A 14664-nucleotide genomic window follows, 5' to 3' on the forward strand; every position below is an offset into this window, starting at 1 on the left:
TAAACACCATTTTGCATCGTCTCATTCTCTTTAAAGTCACTTTAAGCACCTTCTAAACACCATTTTGCATCGTCTCATTCTCTTTAAAGTCACTTTAAGCACCTTCTAAACACCATTTTGCATAGTCTCATTCTCCTTAAAGTCACTTTAAGCACCTTCTAAACACCATTTTGCATCGTCTCATTCTCTTTAAAGTCACTTTAAGCACCTTCTAAACACCATTTTGCATCGTCTCATTTTCTTTAAAGTCACTTTAAGCACCTTCTAAACCTCATTTTGCATCGTCTCATTCTCTTTAAAGTCACTTTAAGCACCTTCTAAACACCATTTTGCATCGTCTCATTCTCTTTAAAGTCACTTTAAGCACCTTCTAAACACCATTTTGCATCGTCTCATTCTCTTTAAAGTCACTTTAAGCACCTTCTAAACCTCATTTTGCATCGTCTCATTCTCTTTAAAGTCACTTTAAGCACCTTCTAAACCTCATTTTGCATCGGTCTCATTCTCTTTAAAGTCACTTTAAGCACCTTCTAAACACCATTTTGCATCGTCTCATTCTCTTTAAAGTCACTTTAAGCACCTTCTAAACACCATTTTGCATCGTCTCATTCTCTTTAAAGTCACTTTAAGCACCTTCTAAAGACCATTTTGCATCGTCTCATTCTCTTTAAAGTCACTTTAAGCACCTTCTAAAGACCATTTTGCATCGTCTCATTCTCTTTAAAGTCACTTTAAGCACCTTCTAAACACCATTTTGCATCGTCTCATTCTCTTTAAAGTCACTTTAAGCACCTTCTAAACCTCATTTTGCATCGTCTCATTCTCTTTAAAGTCACTTTAAGCACCTTCTAAACCTCATTTTGCATCGTCTCATTCTCTTTAAAGTCACTTTAAGCACCTTCTAAACACCATTTTGCATCGTCTCATTCTCTTTAAAGTCACTTTAAGCACCTTCTAAACCTCATTTTGCATCGTCTCATTCTCTTTAAAGTCACTTTAAGCACCTTCTAAACCTCATTTTGCATCGTCTCATTCTCTTTAAAGTCACTTTAAGCACCTTCTAAAGACCATTTTGCATCGTCTCATTCTCTTTAAAGTCACTTTAAGCACCTTCTAAAGACCATTTTGCATCGTCTCATTCTCTTTAAAGTCACTTTAAGCACCTTCTAAACCTCATTTTGCATCGTCTCATTCTCTTTAAAGTCACTTTAAGCACCTTCTAAACACCATTCTGCATCGTCTCATTCTCTTTAAAGTCACTTTAAGCACCTTCTAAACACCATTTTGCATCGTCTCATTCTCTTTAAAGTCACTTTAAGCACCTTCTAAACACCATTTTGCATCGTCTCATTCTCTTTAAAGTCACTTTAAGCACCTTCTAAACACCATTTTGCATCGTCTCATTCTCTTTAAAGTCACTTTAAGCACCTTCTAAACACCATTTTGCATCGTCTCATTCTCTTTAAAGTCACTTTAAGCACCTTCTAAACACCATTTTGCATAGTCTCATTCTCCTTAAAGTCACTTTAAGCACCTTCTAAACACCATTTTGCATCGTCTCATTCTCTTTAAAGTCACTTTAAGCACCTTCTAAACACCATTTTGCTTCGTCTCATTCTCTTTAAAGTCACTTTAAGCACCTTCTAAACCTCATTTTGCATCGTCTCATTCTCTTTAAAGTCACTTTAAGCACCTTCTAAACACCATTTTGCATCGTCTCATTCTCTTTAAAGTCACTTTAAGCACCTTCTAAACACCATTTTGCATCGTCTCATTCTCTTTAAAGTCACTTTAAGCACCTTCTAAACACCATTTTGCTTCGTCTCATTCTCTTTAAAGTCACTTTAAGCACCTTCTAAACCTCATTTTGCATCGTCTCATTCTCTTTAAAGTCACTTTAAGCACCATCTAAAGACCATTTTGCATCGTCTCATTCTCTTTAAAGCCACTTTAAGCGCCTTCTAATCCTCATTTTGCATCGTCTCATTCTCTTTAAAGTCACTTTAAGCACCTTCTAAACACCATTTTGCATCGTCTCATTCTCTTTAAAGTCACTTTAAGCACCTTCTAAACACCATTTTGCATCGTCTCATTCTCTTTAAAGTCACTTTAAGCACCTTCTAAACACCATTTTGCATCGTCTCATTCTCTTTAAAGTCACTTTAAGCACCTTCTAAACCTAATTTTGCATCGTCTCATTCTCTTTAAAGTCACCTTAAGCACCTTCTAAACACCATTTTGCATCGTCTCATTCTCTTTAAAGTCACTTTAAGCACCTTCTAAACCTCATTTTGCATCGTCTCATTCTCTTTAAAGTCACCTTAAGCACCTTCTAAACACCATTTTGCATCGTCTCATTCTCTTTAAAGTCACTTTAAGCACCTTCTAAACCTCATTTTGCATCGTCTCATTCTCTTTAAAGTCACCTTAAGCACCTTCTAAACACCATTTTGCATCGTCTCATTCTCTTTAAAGTCACTTTAAGCACCTTCTAAACCTCATTTTGCATCGTCTCATTCTCTTTAAAGTCACTTTAAGCACCTTCTAAACACCATTTTGCATCGTCTCATTCTCTTTAAAGTCACTTTAAGCACCTTCTAAACCTCATTTTGCATCGTCTCATTCTCTTTAAAGTCACTTTAAGCACCTTCTAAACCTCATTTTGCATCGTCTCATTCTCTTTAAAGTCACCTTAAGCACCTTCTAAACACCATTTTGCATCGTCTCATTCTCTTTAAAGTCACTTTAAGCACCTTCTAAACACCATTTTGCATCGTCTCATTCTCTTTAAAGTCACTTTAAGCACCTTCTAAACACCATTTTGCATCGTCTCATTCTCTTTAAAGTCACTTTAAGCAAATTCTAAACCTCATTTTGCATCGTCTCATTCTCTTTAAAGTCACTTTAAGCACCTTCTAAACACCATTTTGCATCGTCTCATTCTCTTTAAAGTCACTTTAAGCACCTTCTAAACACCATTTTGCATCGTCTCATTCTCTTTAAAGTCACTTTAAGCACCTTCTAAACACCATTTTGCATCGTCTCATTCTCTTTAAAGTCACTTTAAGCACCTTCTAAACCTCATTTTGCATCGTCTCATTCTCTTTAAAGTCACTTTAAGCACCTTCTAAACCTCATTTTGCATCGTCTCATTCTCTTTAAAGTCACTTTAAGCACCTTCTAAACCTCATTTTGCATCGTCTCATTCTCTTTAAAGTCACCTTAAGCACCTTCTAAACACCATTTTGCATCGTCTCATTCTCTTTAAAGTCACTTTAAGCACCTTCTAAACCTCATTTTGCATCGTCTCATTCTCTTTAAAGTCACTTTAAGCACCTTCTAAACCTCATTTTGCATCGTCTCATTCTCTTTAAAGTCACTTTAAGCACCTTCTAAAGACCATTTTGCATCGTCTCATTCTCTTTAAAGTCACTTTAAGCACCTTCTAAACCTCATTTTGCATCGTCTCATTCTCTTTAAAGTCACTTTAAGCACCTTCTAAACCTCATTTTGCATCGTCTCATTCTCTTTAAAGTCACTTTAAGCACCTTCTAAAGACCATTTTGCATCGTCTCATTCTCTTTAAAGTCACTTTAAGCACCTTCTAAAGACCATTTTGCATCGTCTCATTCTCTTTAAAGTCACTTTAAGCACCTTCTAAACACCATTTTGCATCGTCTCATTCTCTTTAAAGTCACTTTAAGCACCTTCTAAACACCATTTTGCATCGTCTCATTCTCTTTAAAGTCACTTTAAGCACCTTCTAAACACCATTTTGCATAGTCTCATTCTCCTTAAAGTCACTTTAAGCACCTTCTAAACACCATTTTGCATCGTCTCATTCTCTTTAAAGTCACTTTAAGCACCTTCTAAACACCATTTTGCTTCGTCTCATTCTCTTTAAAGTCACTTTAAGCACCTTCTAAACCTCATTTTGCATCGTCTCATTCTCTTTAAAGTCACTTTAAGCACCTTCTAAACACCATTTTGCATCGTCTCATTCTCTTTAAAGTCACTTTAAGCACCTTCTAAACACCATTTTGCATCGTCTCATTCTCTTTAAAGTCACTTTAAGCACCTTCTAAACCTCATTTTGCATCGTCTCATTCTCTTTAAAGTCACTTTAAGCACCTTCTAAACCTCATTTTGCATCGTCTCATTCTCTTTAAAGTCACTTTAAGCACCTTCTAAACACCATTTTGCATCGTCTCATTCTCTTTAAAGTCACTTTAAGCACCTTCTAAACACCATTTTGCATCGTCTCATTCTCTTTAAAGTCACTTTAAGCACCTTCTAAAGACCATTTTGCATCGTCTCATTCTCTTTAAAGTCACTTTAAGCACCTTCTAAAGACCATTTTGCATCGTCTCATTCTCTTTAAAGTCACTTTAAGCACCTTCTAAACACCATTTTGCATCGTCTCATTCTCTTTAAAGTCACTTTAAGCACCTTCTAAACCTCATTTTGCATCGTCTCATTCTCTTTAAAGTCACTTTAAGCACCTTCTAAACCTCATTTTGCATCGTCTCATTCTCTTTAAAGTCACTTTAAGCACCTTCTAAACACCATTTTGCATCGTCTCATTCTCTTTAAAGTCACTTTAAGCACCTTCTAAACCTCATTTTGCATCGTCTCATTCTCTTTAAAGTCACTTTAAGCACCTTCTAAACCTCATTTTGCATCGTCTCATTCTCTTTAAAGTCACTTTAAGCACCTTCTAAAGACCATTTTGCATCGTCTCATTCTCTTTAAAGTCACTTTAAGCACCTTCTAAAGACCATTTTGCATCGTCTCATTCTCTTTAAAGTCACTTTAAGCACCTTCTAAACCTCATTTTGCATCGTCTCATTCTCTTTAAAGTCACTTTAAGCACCTTCTAAACACCATTCTGCATCGTCTCATTCTCTTTAAAGTCACTTTAAGCACCTTCTAAACACCATTTTGCATCGTCTCATTCTCTTTAAAGTCACTTTAAGCACCTTCTAAACACCATTTTGCATCGTCTCATTCTCTTTAAAGTCACTTTAAGCACCTTCTAAACACCATTTTGCATCGTCTCATTCTCTTTAAAGTCACTTTAAGCACCTTCTAAACACCATTTTGCATCGTCTCATTCTCTTTAAAGTCACTTTAAGCACCTTCTAAACACCATTTTGCATAGTCTCATTCTCCTTAAAGTCACTTTAAGCACCTTCTAAACACCATTTTGCATCGTCTCATTCTCTTTAAAGTCACTTTAAGCACCTTCTAAACACCATTTTGCTTCGTCTCATTCTCTTTAAAGTCACTTTAAGCACCTTCTAAACCTCATTTTGCATCGTCTCATTCTCTTTAAAGTCACTTTAAGCACCTTCTAAACACCATTTTGCATCGTCTCATTCTCTTTAAAGTCACTTTAAGCACCTTCTAAACACCATTTTGCATCGTCTCATTCTCTTTAAAGTCACTTTAAGCACCTTCTAAACACCATTTTGCTTCGTCTCATTCTCTTTAAAGTCACTTTAAGCACCTTCTAAACCTCATTTTGCATCGTCTCATTCTCTTTAAAGTCACTTTAAGCACCATCTAAAGACCATTTTGCATCGTCTCATTCTCTTTAAAGCCACTTTAAGCGCCTTCTAATCCTCATTTTGCATCGTCTCATTCTCTTTAAAGTCACTTTAAGCACCTTCTAAACACCATTTTGCATCGTCTCATTCTCTTTAAAGTCACTTTAAGCACCTTCTAAACACCATTTTGCATCGTCTCATTCTCTTTAAAGTCACTTTAAGCACCTTCTAAACACCATTTTGCATCGTCTCATTCTCTTTAAAGTCACTTTAAGCACCTTCTAAACCTAATTTTGCATCGTCTCATTCTCTTTAAAGTCACCTTAAGCACCTTCTAAACACCATTTTGCATCGTCTCATTCTCTTTAAAGTCACTTTAAGCACCTTCTAAACCTCATTTTGCATCGTCTCATTCTCTTTAAAGTCACCTTAAGCACCTTCTAAACACCATTTTGCATCGTCTCATTCTCTTTAAAGTCACTTTAAGCACCTTCTAAACCTCATTTTGCATCGTCTCATTCTCTTTAAAGTCACCTTAAGCACCTTCTAAACACCATTTTGCATCGTCTCATTCTCTTTAAAGTCACTTTAAGCACCTTCTAAACCTCATTTTGCATCGTCTCATTCTCTTTAAAGTCACTTTAAGCACCTTCTAAACACCATTTTGCATCGTCTCATTCTCTTTAAAGTCACTTTAAGCACCTTCTAAACCTCATTTTGCATCGTCTCATTCTCTTTAAAGTCACTTTAAGCACCTTCTAAACCTCATTTTGCATCGTCTCATTCTCTTTAAAGTCACCTTAAGCACCTTCTAAACACCATTTTGCATCGTCTCATTCTCTTTAAAGTCACTTTAAGCACCTTCTAAACACCATTTTGCATCGTCTCATTCTCTTTAAAGTCACTTTAAGCACCTTCTAAACACCATTTTGCATCGTCTCATTCTCTTTAAAGTCACTTTAAGCACCTTCTAAACACCATTTTGCATCGTCTCATTCTCTTTAAAGTCACTTTAAGCAAATTCTAAACCTCATTTTGCATCGTCTCATTCTCTTTAAAGTCACTTTAAGCACCTTCTAAACACCATTTTGCATCGTCTCATTCTCTTTAAAGTCACTTTAAGCACCTTCTAAACACCATTTTGCATCGTCTCATTCTCTTTAAAGTCACTTTAAGCACCTTCTAAACACCATTTTGCATCGTCTCATTCTCTTTAAAGTCACTTTAAGCACCTTCTAAACCTCATTTTGCATCGTCTCATTCTCTTTAAAGTCACTTTAAGCACCTTCTAAACCTCATTTTGCATCGTCTCATTCTCTTTAAAGTCACCTTAAGCACCTTCTAAACACCATTTTGCATCGTCTCATTCTCTTTAAAGTCACTTTAAGCACCTTCTAAACACCATTTTGCATCGTCTCATTCTCTTTAAAGTCACTTTAAGCACCTTCTAAACCTCATTTTGCATCGTCTCATTCTCTTTAAAGTCACTGTTCCCAAATAAGGTTTTTAATGTTCTTGCACTCTTCGAAATAATTAGATTTGGACAGGTTTTGATCTCGAGCATAGGTTATTTTATTCACTCAACTGATTTTATTCCTTGATCGTACCGATAAAACTTTTGTCCTTTTACGTCCGCTTCTGACTTGCTACTGGCTTGCTTATTTCCACTCCTTCCGGCTACTCCGTTGTCAATTCCGCTCCTGGGTTCGAACCTAGCCAGCTATTATGGTAACTATTTTGTATGGTCCGAACGGCTCGAGCAGTTCGAGTACTTTTAAAGTGGACGTTCGTAACACTCCCCCCCAGTACGACAATCCTAATTGTCTTACTCTGTATTCGGGAGAACGTCCAATACTGCAAGCTTAGTAGCCGGGCGCTCGTATAAGGCGCCGGAACCTCGTCCGTGAGGCTTGTAAGTACCTCGTCCGTGAGGCTTTTGAAGGAACAAACTGCCGATAAATTCGTCTTCACGGTTCTTACTAGTCGCTCCCATGACCCGCCCATGTGAGGCGTAAGTGGAGGATTAAATACCCAGTCCGTCTCTGAGTCGATGAATTCGGTGGCTAGTCCATTCAGGTCGATGTGTTCTGCGAGTCTAATCAGTTCACGTTGCGCTCCTATAAAATTGGTTCCTCGGTCGCTGTAGAACTTGCGGGGACGACCTCGTCTGGTGATGAAATTTCTAATCGCCATGATGCAGGAACTGGTTGTCAATGAATTCACCTTTTCCATGTGGATCGCCCGTGTAGTGAGACACGTTGCTAGCATTATCCAACGCCTTTGGTTGCTTCGGCCTACAACTACCTCGATTGGTCCAAAATAATCGACGCCGGTGTGCGCAAATATCGGGGAAAATGCAGCTAGTCGACCGGGTGGTAAATCGCTCATCATCGGTGGCTTTGGCACTGCTCTCTCATTTTTACATTGTTGACATTTGCTCCGGATTTGTACTTGTTCCACTTGCGGCAAAACTTCCACCCATTTAATCCACTCGTTGTATTCTGCTGAGTTCACCTCTTCGTCCCAGTCGACGCCAGATCGCCAAACATCCTGAATCACTACCTTCAAAAAGCACAGATAGTGTGCAATTAGGCCTAGTGGGTCGAAGATCGTCATGAGAACTTTAAGCATCTCTCGCTTGGTTGGGTGACGTTTACCGGTCAATAACTCCTCGTCAAAACGTTGCCAGCCGATTTTATAGGTGAGCATGTCGCTCTGGATGTCCCACCACATTCCCAATACTTTTTCCATCGATGGTTCTGAGGAAAGATCTAAATATTTGTTGACGGGACTGCTCTGTTGAACTGCTGACATGACTTCTGTGGAGTTTGAGATCCAATTCCTGATCTCAAAACCCCCTGCTGCATGTACCAGGCCTACGTCGTTGATCAGCTTCGCCGCCTCTGCCTCCGTTTTAACACTTATCAGCAAGTCATCCACGTAATGAGACTTTACGATAGCACTCCAGGCCTCTGGATGACTAGCTTGATACTGATCTGCGTTGAGGTTCTTGATGTATTGTGCCGTACATGGCGAACAGCAAGCTCCAAAGGTCATGACTTTCATTGCGTACACTGCTGGTTTCCCATCGTCCTTTGTCCACAAAAAACACTGGTACCGTTGGTCCTCGTCGATGATGCCAATTTGATGGAACATCTCGCGGATATCTCCGGCTATACCAATGCGATGAACCCGGAAACGAAGTAGGATGTCGAACAATGGAGTGACGAGATCAGGTCCTTTCAATAACATAGAATTCAGGGATAGCCCTTGGTAAGTTTTGGCAGCTGCATCCCACACTATTCTGACTTTCCCCGGTTTGTTAGGGTTAACGACGGGAAAAATGGGAAGGTACCACTTGACGTCTGCTTGTTCGATTGTGGAAAGTTCACGTATGTAGTCCTTCCGACAATAATCCGCTATGGTTTGCTTGAGCACACGAGCAAGCTCTGGGTACTTTTCCATACGTCTCTCTAGGTTTTGATGTCTGCGCAGCGCCATATCTTTGTTTGGTGGCAAGTTAACGTTATCAAAACGCCAGAGTAGTCCTGTCTCATAACGCGTTCCGTTGAAACTGGTGCGGGTTTGAAGAATGTTCATCGCGCGCTCATCATCGGCGGCCATCAGCGGTTTTGCAGGTTTTGTCACGCCCATATTGTCTAGCGAGAAATACTCCAACAGGGCACGGTGCATATCTGCGTCTACGTTGTCCTCATAGCGATGAATGTATAACGATGGTGGACTCGATGATTTACCCGCGTTACCTCCTACTGGACCGTATACTGTCCAGCCTAGGCTCGTTTTTGCTGCTAGTGGCTCCCCGTAGCGTCCTTCTTTTATTTTCCGTGCTGCTGCTATTTGGGGATGACTCGCACCGATGAGTATCCGCGGTGTAGCATTCTCGTAAGACACTAACGGCAAGCCTTTAAGATGTTGGTATCGATCAGCCAGATGAGTCATATTTGCGGTCTGAGGTGTGAGCTTGAGATGAGCTACTGTTCTAGCCTTCTTCAAAGTGAACTTTCGCCCTGCAGCAACAATCTGAATGTTTACCATTTGCGACTTTGGTTCCGCCCTGATCGTGCCATCGGACCACTTGACGCTGAGCGGGTTGAGCTTTCCATTCAGTTCCATCTCGTCGACTAACGCTTGATCGATGAGCGTTAATTCCGATCCTTCGTCCAGGAGTGCAAACGTATCGATCTGCTTCCCCGCACCTACAACCGTTATTGGTACGTATTTCAACAACACCGACCCGGATACCGATAGGTGGGTGTTGTGGGACACGTTTAGATTTGGATCGATGCGAGGCTGTTGCAACGACGGGTTGGTTCGTTGATGCTCGTTGTGCAGCAGCTGGTGATGTTTCCGCACGCATCCGTGTTTTCCACACAGTTGAAAACTGCAGCACGCTTCGGGTGGGCCTTTGTATTGCTGCAGGCAACTCCTACAAAGCGCGTTCCGGTTCACCACCTCCCAACGCTCCTGACGTGTCATTTGCTGAAAAGTTTTGCATTCAGTTAATAACTTGCAGTTCTTATTGCAAACGACACAACATTGTCCTGTTTCGGTAGTCCGTCGTCTAGGTATGTCTACAGTGTGCGAGTTTACTCGCCTGCCTCGTCTGTCAGACATCTGGGGCACGCTCGGCTTCTTTTGATCCATCTCCGTTGTCGACGGTATTATAACGCCACTAACCGCTTCGGCTAAAGTGAACAACCAGTCACTAAAAGACGAGAGGTTAGCTTCGGGTAAAGTGGCTTTATGTTGTGCCCACTGGAGCTTTACTGTGGGGGGAAGCTTTCCGACTAACTGGTGCAGTAGTGTAACATTGTATAGGTAGTCCGGAATGTCGCACGCCTCCACAGTTGCACAGTAATTTTGCACTGCCACCGCAAAATCCACTAGTGTTTCCAGTCTATCTTCTTTGGGGGTGGGAAGAGCGCCTATCTTCAAAGTCAGTTGATGGATTATACGCTCGGGTTGTCCGTATAACACCCTCAATGTATTTATTATCCGGGCATTGTTGCTTGGGTACATCAACAGACTGCGCACAGCTTCCAGCGCTTTCCCGATGAGGCCGTTTTGCAACCGTATCAAATTCTCCTCCTCGGTAAAGCCACACATTTCAGTGGTGCGGTTGTAGGTTGCAATGAATAGCGGCCAATTTTCAGCGTTCCCATCGAATTTTGGAAGTTCTCGGGAAATCGCCTTACGTGCTGCTACTTTCTCCTTATTCAGCCCAGAGTGTGTTTTAGATTCGGCGATCGTATGCGACCCCGACGGAGCATGGCTTTGCTTAATTGGTGCCTCTGCACTAGTTTGGCGGCTACTAGTCTTACTGGATCGGCTGTAGAGGGAGCAGGCATCCTGGTCTTGTTCTGCTGCTAGGGACAATAACGCATACTTTTTTGCAATATATGCCTGCTCGATGTTTTTTTCTTCTTCCAATTTCCTCAACGAAAGCTCCAGCTCACGAACACGCACTGATGACGCTTGCGAACTATGGGAGGAAAGCGCAGACATGGCCCGCTCCGACTTGATGGCCTTTGCGAGAACAATATTTCCAGATCGCTCACCTATCAACATATCTTTTTGTTCCGTGGCACACACTGACGTACCAGGAACTTTCGGCTCACGCACGTGCTTCGCCATAACCTCTTCTGTGGTTGCCGCTGTGGTTATGTTTCCCGAACTTTCTATGGCTACTATACCACACAATGGCTCACTTGTTGGCTTTTCTCCTTTATTCATGGTGCACACTGACGCTCCAGGAGAATCGATAATCGGCGTACGCACGTGCTTCGCCGAAACCGTGTCTGAACCCACGATCATACTGCTTCCTGAAGCTTCTGGATTTGTCGGGTTCTCCGCATGCGCGGGTTTCGATGTGGGTTTCGGTGTTCGCGTTACTCTTGGCATGTTCAGTCCTCAATTTCACCAAAGGCACGTTTTTCTTTTACTTTTACTATGAGTAGCAAGTCCAAGATACACGATAGTGCGAAAAAAGTTTTATAATGTTCCCAAATAAGGTTTTTAATGTTCTTGCACTCTTCGAAATAATTAGATTTGGACAGGTTTTGATCTCGAGCATAGGTTATTTTATTCACTCAACTGATTTTATTCCTTGATCGTACCGATAAAACTTTTGTCCTTTTACGTCCGCTTCTGACTTGCTACTGGCTTGCTTATTTCCACTCCTTCCGGCTACTCCGTTGTCAATTCCGCTCCTGGGTTCGAACCTAGCCAGCTATTATGGTAACTATTTTGTATGGTCCGAACGGCTCGAGCAGTTCGAGTACTTTTAAAGTGGACGTTCGTAACAGTCACTTTAAGCACCTTCTAAACCTCATTTTGCATCGTCTCATTCTCTTTAAAGTCACCTTAAGCACCTTCTAAACACCATTTTGCATCGTCTCATTCTCTTTAAAGTCACTTTAAGCACCTTCTAAACCTCATTTTGCATCGTCTCATTCTCTTTAAAGTCACTTTAAGCACCTTCTAAACCTCATTTTGCATCGTCTCATTCTCTTTAAAGTCACTTTAAGCACCTTCTAAACCTCATTTTGCATCGTCTCATTCTCTTTAAAGTCACTTTAAGCACCTTCTAAACACCATTTTGCATCGTCTCATTCTCTTTAAAGTCACTTTAAGCACCTTCTAAACACCATTTTGCATCGTCTCATTCTCTTTAAAGTCACCTTAAGCACCTTCTAAACACCATTTTGCATCGTCTCATTCTCTTTAAAGTCACCTTAAGCACCTTCTAAACACCATTTTGCATCATCTCATTCTCTTTAAAGTCACTTTAAGCACCTTCTAAACACCATTTTGCATCGTCTCATTCTCTTTAAAGTCACTTTAAGCACCTTCTAAACCTCATTTTGCATCGTCTCATTCTCTTTAAAGTCACCTTAAGCACCTTCTAAACACCATTTTGCATCGTCTCATTCTCTTTAAAGTCACTTTAAGCACCTTCTAAACCTCATTTTGCATCGTCATTCTCTTTAAAGTCACCTTAAGCACCTTCTAAACCTCATTTTGCATCGTCTCATTCTCTTTAAAGTCACTTTAAGCACCTTCTAAACACCATTTTGCATCGTCTCATTCTCTTTAAAGTCACTTTAAGCACCTTCTAAACCTCATTTTGCATCGTCTCATTCTCTTTAAAGTCACCTTAAGCACCTTCTAAACACCATTTTGCATCGTCTCATTCTCTTTAAAGTCACCTTAAGCACCTTCTAAACCTCATTTTGCATCGTCTCATTCTCTTTAAAGTCACTTTAAGCACCTTCTAAACCTCATTTTGCATCGTCTCATTCTCTTTAAAGTCACTTTAAGCACCTTCTAAACCTCATTTTGCATCGTCTCATTCTCTTTGAAGTCACCTTAAGCACCTTCTAAACCTCATTTTGCATCGTCTCATTCTCTTTAAAGTCACCTTAAGCACCTTCTAAACACTATTTTGCATCGTCTCATTCTCTTTAAAGTCACTTTAAGCACCTTCTAAACCTCATTTTGCATCGTCTCATTCTCTTTAAAGTCACCTTAAGCACCTTCTAAAGACCATTTTGCATCGTCTCATTCTCTTTAAAGTCACTTTAAGCACCTTCTAAACCTCATTTTGCATCGTCTCATTCTCTTTAAAGTCACTTTAAGCACCTTCTAAACCTCATTTTGCATCGTCTCATTCTCTTTAAAGTCACCTTAAGCACCTTCTAAACCTCATTTTGCATCGTCTCATTCTCTTTAAAGTCACCTTAAGCACCTTCTAAACACCATTTTGCATCGTCTCATTCTCTTTAAAGTCACTTTAAGCACCTTCTAAACACCATTTTGCATCGTCTCATTCTCTTTAAAGTCACCTTAAGCACCTTCTAAACACCATTTTGCATCGTCTCATTCTCTTTAAAGTCACCTTAAGCACCTTCTAAACACCATTTTGCATCGTCTCATTCTCTTTAAAGTCACTTTAAGCACCTTCTAAACACCATTTTGCATCGTCTCATTCTCTTTAACACGTTGACTGCCACGCTTATTTTGGTCATGTTTCCCTGCAGGCCAAACTTTTTCTTCATACAATATCGCTGGCTATCATTTTTGATAGCCATGGCCTGCTGGGAAGTGCACAGGTGCTCGAAGCGCACACACACAGCTCGGCAATTGATATTTTTCTGGTTTTTTGCCTTTAACACCTTATTGTTTATTTCTATTGGCGTTATTATTAAATAAATAGCGCCTCAAGATTTCTCCAATAAACGGCTTACGTATTAGCAGCGTGACTGCCTCCGTCTCGTTCACCCAATAGACACGCAACGACATTTAGCGAAAGAGACAAAGCGATTCACATGTGATTCAATAAACAAAAACCTTATACTAAAACAGCTTGTAACTTTTTTCATACCACAGTTATTGTAAAACCAACCACAAATTAAGCTAGACAAGAGATGAAACTATGTAACTACCAAAGGATTTGTAGGTAAGAGTTGTCATTTAGAAGATATAGTACTTCAAAAATCATGGTAGGTGGCTATCAAAAATGATAGCCATGGCCCCCCAGGAAACATCACTGGCTATCAAAAATGATAGCCACGGCAGTCAACGTGTTAAAGTCACTTTAAGCACCTTCTAAACCTCATTTTGCATCGTCTCATTCTCTTTAAAGTCACCTTAAGCACCTTCTAAACCTCATTTTGCATCGTCTCATTCTCTTTAAAGTCACCTTAAGCACCTTCTAAACACCATTTTGCATCGTCTCATTCTCTTTAAAGTCACTTTAAGCACCTTCTAAACACCATTTTGCATCGTCTCATTCTCTTTAAAGTCACTTTAAGCACCTTCTAAACCTCATTTTGCATCGTCTCATTCTCTTTAAAGTCACTTTAAGCACCTTCTAAACCTCATTTTGCATCGTCTCATTCTCTTTAAAGTCACTTTAAGCACCTTCTAAACACCATTTTGCATCGTCTCATTCTCTTTAAAGTCACTTTAAGCACCTTCTAAACCTCATTTTGCATCGTCTCATTCTCTTTAAAGTCACTTTAAGCACCTTCTAAACCTCATTTTGCATCGTCTCATTCTCTTTAAAGTCACCTTAAGCACCTTCTAAACACCA

General features: G+C 40.1%; 1 protein-coding gene across 1 annotated transcript; it reads right to left on the reverse strand.

Moving 5' to 3' along the window:
- Positions 1 to 8000: 8000 nt before the first annotated feature.
- LOC131292813 (uncharacterized) lies at positions 8001 to 11471 on the reverse strand (the record flags this gene model as incomplete). The annotated part of the gene is made up of 1 exon (XM_058320896.1): positions 8001 to 11471. A coding segment is annotated over exon 1 (3471 nt), but the record flags the coding sequence as incomplete, so codon positions are not given.
- Positions 11472 to 14664: the final 3193 nt, after the last annotated feature.

Source organism: Anopheles ziemanni, unplaced genomic scaffold, assembly GCF_943734765.1.
Source record: "Anopheles ziemanni unplaced genomic scaffold, idAnoZiCoDA_A2_x.2 U_86, whole genome shotgun sequence".
Classification (NCBI taxonomy): domain Eukaryota; kingdom Metazoa; phylum Arthropoda; class Insecta; order Diptera; family Culicidae; genus Anopheles; species Anopheles ziemanni.